The sequence below is a fragment of the Pediculus humanus genome, genomic scaffold, assembly GCF_000006295.1.
Source record: "Pediculus humanus corporis 1103172108310 genomic scaffold, whole genome shotgun sequence".
Taxonomy (NCBI): domain Eukaryota; kingdom Metazoa; phylum Arthropoda; class Insecta; order Psocodea; family Pediculidae; genus Pediculus; species Pediculus humanus.
In genome coordinates, this window is record NW_002987879.1 from 972886 (window position 1) to 978290 (window position 5405).

Genomic DNA, 5405 nt, shown 5'->3' on the forward strand with positions numbered 1-5405 from the left:
TAAATAATATATATATATAAAAAAAAAGTTTGATTTGAAATTTTTTTTAAACGTATATTTAATTTATTCATTTAAGAAAATATAAATTGAATTAAATTAAATCCCACTAGCCCAAAATGTAATGATGATGATAATAATAAAAAAAAAAAAATTTTTAATGACCAATTAAACATTAAAGTGAACTTGGGTGAAATTATTTTACGAAAAAAAAAAAAAATAAATTAATAAACGAGAAGAAGAAAGTCTTGGACAGCTTTGAGGAGGATTTTATTAATTTGTTCTCCAAGAAGAATTTAAATGCATTTTATTATTATTATTTTTTTTAATTTAATGATTTGAATGAAAACATTTTATATGTTGTGTTGAACAAAAAAAAAAAAAAAAAGCATTGTAACCTTTTTGTGAGTAAATCTAATGAATTATTTAAAACGGGTGAGCTCGCCAATTCTCAAAGTAATAGACCTTGAAAACCGCAACAAACAGAAAATGTTATTATAAAATTTTATAATCTGCAGTAAAAAAGCAGTTGATGAGGTTTGATTAAAATAAAAACAAAATTATTTAATTGATAATTTAAAATTTAAAGGACACGGCAAATATATTTATATATAAAAGTAGGACATGATAATAATGACAAAATAAAACACCACACTTTTTTTTTTTCTTTTCTTTTCGTTCCCCCTCCCCCTCTAACAAACAATTTCATTTATGAATTTATGATATTAAGAGTGGTAAACAAATAAATAATTAAATAATTAAAATGAAAACTCACCGGAAAAGCTCGAATCCTCATAACTTTGCCTTCTTTTTTCGCAATTCCTCCTTTCAACATCGTAATGGTTTTTGGCTTTCAGCTGATTACCACTTAAAGCAAGACAAACACATAACGAATTCCAGCATTAGCTGGATAATTATTGTATTTAAGTTAACTTAAATTGTTGAATTCACTTACGAAGAGTTACCTGAAACGAATCGTAATAAATAATTTACTGGAAAATGAAAAATAAAAAAAACTTTTATTTATAATTGAAAACCCACTTCTACACAAAACAGACGACGTCCATTGAGTTTGACATTTCACACTTACCTCCGCAATAATAACGAAACATTTTTATTATTATTTTTTATTCTTCATATTATCCTTTCCGTAATTTTTTTTAAAATTTATTTTAATAATTTCAAACGATTTATATTGTTTTTTTTGCAATTTTAAATAATAACCAAACGAAAATATCATATTTAACGAACGCGAATGAATACAAATTTAATTTTTTTCACACAGAAAAAACGCATTGCGTTACATATTGACAAGGCAGGAAACATAATTAACATAAAAATATAATGTTTATTTAAAAATTTATTTTCTTTTTTTTAAAAAAAAAAAAAAAAATTACATTACCGTACGATTAAAACTTAAATTTTATATTTTAAAATCCAATTTCTTTATTTTTAAATTTTTTCTAAAACAATTTTAAACGTATATAAATAAATTTTTTTTTTCTTCAAAAGTTTAATTGGAAAAAAATCATAGAGAAAATAAATTAGTATCGAACTTTTTTTTCATTAATATAATATGTTTATAGTAAAAAAAAGTTTACCTCAAAAAGTTGAAACATGAATAAAAAAAAAATTATTTTTTACATCGTTTTTAAATATTTACTCACAAATAAATTACATTTTTTTCATTTTGTAAAATTAAATAAACATTACAATTTTTTATTTTTTTCGCTTACAATTTTGATTGACAGAAATATTTATGTTGGCACTAATGAAAATTGACAGTTATAATTTTTCATGTTCGTTGCCGTGGATACTCTTTAATTCGCCAACAATAATTTTCTTTAAAAAAAAATATTTATTTAGTATATTGAATTTTTAAAAATATCCAAAAAAAATTGTTAAAACATGGCCAATGTGCAATTGAAAACGGTTGTCGATCAAATAAATGCATTATTGAATAAAAATTACAATGTCATTTCATTCGATTCTTTGACCGAAGAAAAGTTATTGCAGGTAAATAAAATATTGCAAAAAAATTTGTGTGGCATATTTTTTATTTTGTGATGATTTTTTTTTATGCCCTTGCACTTTTTTGATGAGGGGGTCAATCTAATTTTTACAGGTTGTCACTGATGTCTTGGGTGAAATTGATCCAACAAATAAAGTTGATATTCAACATGAAGAATTAGATGAAACTGCTGTGAGAATATTGGAAATGTTAAGAATTTTAAATTATAAACTAAAACCTGGAATGTCTGTGTAAGTTTCATTATTATTATTATTATTATGATTACTGTTATTCCATTTTATATTTTCGACATGAATGAGACAAAAATTAATTATTTAATTGTTCTTCGTTGTTATCAATTATTATACCTATTTAAGTATTTTATTAATTATTGGTTTTCAATTAACTACATTTTTCCTTTGAATACACAATAAATATATTATACATATATTTTTTTTTTTTAAAATGATAAATGATATAATAATTTTTTACATTCAGATCGACTTTTCGTCAAGGTTTGGTTCAAGGAAACAAAAATGTCATTCATCCGATATTAGAGTGGCTTTTAGCTAACATCAGCGATCTTAAAAAGAGATCATACTTGGCACAGTATTTAGTAAAACTTGAAATTCCACCTGAAATGCTATCAGATCCTGAAATTGGTTATTTGTACGAGCAGTATGAATTAAACATTGAAGACTTTAAAGATATTCATAAGAAATATGAGGCTTTAAAAACCAGTGGTATGTCAATAAATGAACTCAGAACTGATATTTCTGCAATGGAAAAAGAAAAAGACATTGTACAGAAAAAAATTGAAAAATTACACCAGAGGGTGAGTTATTCGAAAGATTAATTGCACTTATTTAATTCCTTATCACGAATGTAAATGTTTCGATTCTTTTAAATACGTAATCATTTTAGTTATTCGCATTTAAAATAAAAAAATTTATATTGTTTAATTAATTTATAAGGTTGACAATATATCTGGTAAAATTGCTTTGCTTCATTCTGCAAAAATATTAAGAGAAGAAAAGGAAAAGGAAAAAGAATTATCATCTCAAGCTGAACAACAACAATCGCAATTATTGATGAATGATCAGAAAATGAGAAGGCTTCAAATTCAATTAAAAGAACTTAAACAAGCATCTTTGGGTGCCACTTCTGAAAGGTTACTGAAGAAATTGGAAGAAGATTGCAGTGTTAATAACTACATGGCAAAACAAAAACTTCCACAAGAAATCAATAATCGCCGAACGGAAGTAAAAATTTTAGAAAGTGTTTTAAGGGAACCCAATATCACTCATGCAGATCTTGAAGATTTAAGTGCTCAGGTATAATTTTATTCGTTAATAAATAATTTTCATCATCATCATCATCATCATCATCATCGTGATATTTTTTTTCCAGATTCAACAAATAACATTGGAAATAAATGAAATGGTCGAACGACATCTTGCAACTCAGAATTTAAGCGAAGATAAAAATGCACCTTTTAGACAACAAGCCAGCATAATAGCTAAGAAAAAAGAAAACAAAGCGGAAAATTTAAACGATTTGAAAAACGTACTTGCAAATTTGGAAGAAGAACTCGAAGAAAAATTAAATAAATTAAAAGAATTAGCCGGCGACACGGTTTTAAAAGGTGAAGAATTTAAAAAATACGTTGATAGATTGAAAGGGAGAACGGTTGTGTACAAACAAAAAAGAGCCGAATTACTCGCTCTCAAATCCGAACATGGAATTTTAAGTAGAACGTTAGAAATATTATCGTCGAAAGAAGAAGAAATTTTGAAAGCTTTGGTAATATCGATTTTTATCAAGTTAAAAATATTCCTTTTCAAAATTAATAATAAATTCTTATATTAATCAGCATCAAGAAGAATCCTTACACGGATTGTTCGGTTACCGAGATACGGTCGACACATTGGAAAAAGTTTCTGAAGAAACATCGGATATGGATACCGCAAAGGGAAAAACCTTGGAAGAAATGTCGGTGTTGGTTCAACAGATATCCCGTAGAATTTCGGCAAAAAAAAATCAATTGTCGCCATTGATAGCCGAATTGCGACCCCTTCGAGAGGAATTCAATGAGTTGAATGAAGAATACGAGCAAAAGAAAAAAATTTACGATTCGACGGCGTCTGCTTTGGACAACACAACTCATCTATTGGAAGAGGTACCTAAAAAAAATTACAAAAAAATCAATTGTAATTCTTCTTTTTTAAAAAAAAAATTACTTTTAATTATTTCAGGAAGTTAATAATCTCAAAATGGATATTGAAAATTACGAGAAAGAAATAAAAATATTAGAAGGAGAAAATAACAGAGCCAAAGAATACTCGGTGAAAATTTTGGACGAATTGAAATATTACGTTTCGAATAATCCGGAAAGCAAAAAACAATCATTCAGAGCTCAATTGAATCAAAAAATCAGCGAACAAGAAAAATTAGGGAAACAATTACGGGAAGAGCAAAAATTAGTAAAGGATAATCAAGTCAAAAAAGCATTACAAGTTCAATATTGGAAAGATTTAGAAAGGTAGTAGTAGTAGTAGTATCGTAACTCGTAGTTTTTTTTTTTTTTTTTTTTTTTTTTTCGTAAAGAAAATAATAATAAAAGGAAGACATTTTTTTTTTTTTTTTTTTCTTACAGTTTGTGGGAAGGTAAAAAAAAAGGTTTTGAAAAAAGTAAAAAAAATTCCGGAGTCGGGAAAAAAAAAAAAGGAGCAAAAACTCTTATTTTATCCCAAGGAATTCTTTCACAAAGTTAGGTATGTTGCTTTACTACATTGAACACATTTAACCATCAATTTAAAAATATTTCAACGTAGCTAATTTGTAAATTTCACTTTTTTTTTTTTTTTGTTTTAAATTTTAAAACGGGATCTAGGTAGTAAAATTTGACGTAAAAAGGTTTTCTCCATTTTTTTTTTTTTGTTTTTTTTTTTTTGTTTTTTGTTTTAAAATAATTTTAAATTTATTACAGGTTTTAGAAAAAAAAAAAAGAAAATAGTCGAATGCTTTTAGCTAATGAGAAAAACTACACAGAAGCTCACCGCGCTTTGCTTTGTTTTTTTTTTCTTCATAAAAATGCACAAGGGAAAAAAAAAAAAAAAACTTTGCCTCGCCATTCAATGAATGAATAAAGTCGTTGGAATGAAATAATTAAAAAAAAACAAAAACAAAAACCAAAAATGTTATCACATGCTACTACTACTACTACTACTACAACTACTACTAGTCCTTTAAAAACTTTAGCATTTGTCAAATTTATTTTGGAATTAAGTGAAACGAAATAAATGACAGGTAATGTTAAAAAAATTTTATTAGTTTTTATATTTTTAGAGTGGGGGGGGGTAATTAAAAAAAATAAAGGAATAGGTTTAATTTAATT

General features: G+C 25.7%; 1 protein-coding gene across 1 annotated transcript; it reads left to right on the forward strand.

Moving 5' to 3' along the window:
• Nucleotides 1-1905: 1905 nt before the first annotated feature.
• Nucleotides 1906-4782, forward strand: Phum_PHUM587560 (Intraflagellar transport, putative; the record flags this gene model as incomplete). Its single annotated transcript, XM_002432441.1, has 8 exons — nt 1906-2013; nt 2123-2259; nt 2507-2843; nt 2983-3342; nt 3419-3811; nt 3882-4187; nt 4264-4550; nt 4665-4782. 8 exons carry the CDS (start codon nt 1906-1908, stop codon nt 4780-4782), a joined length of 2046 nt encoding a protein of 681 aa, XP_002432486.1.
• Nucleotides 4783-5405: the final 623 nt, after the last annotated feature.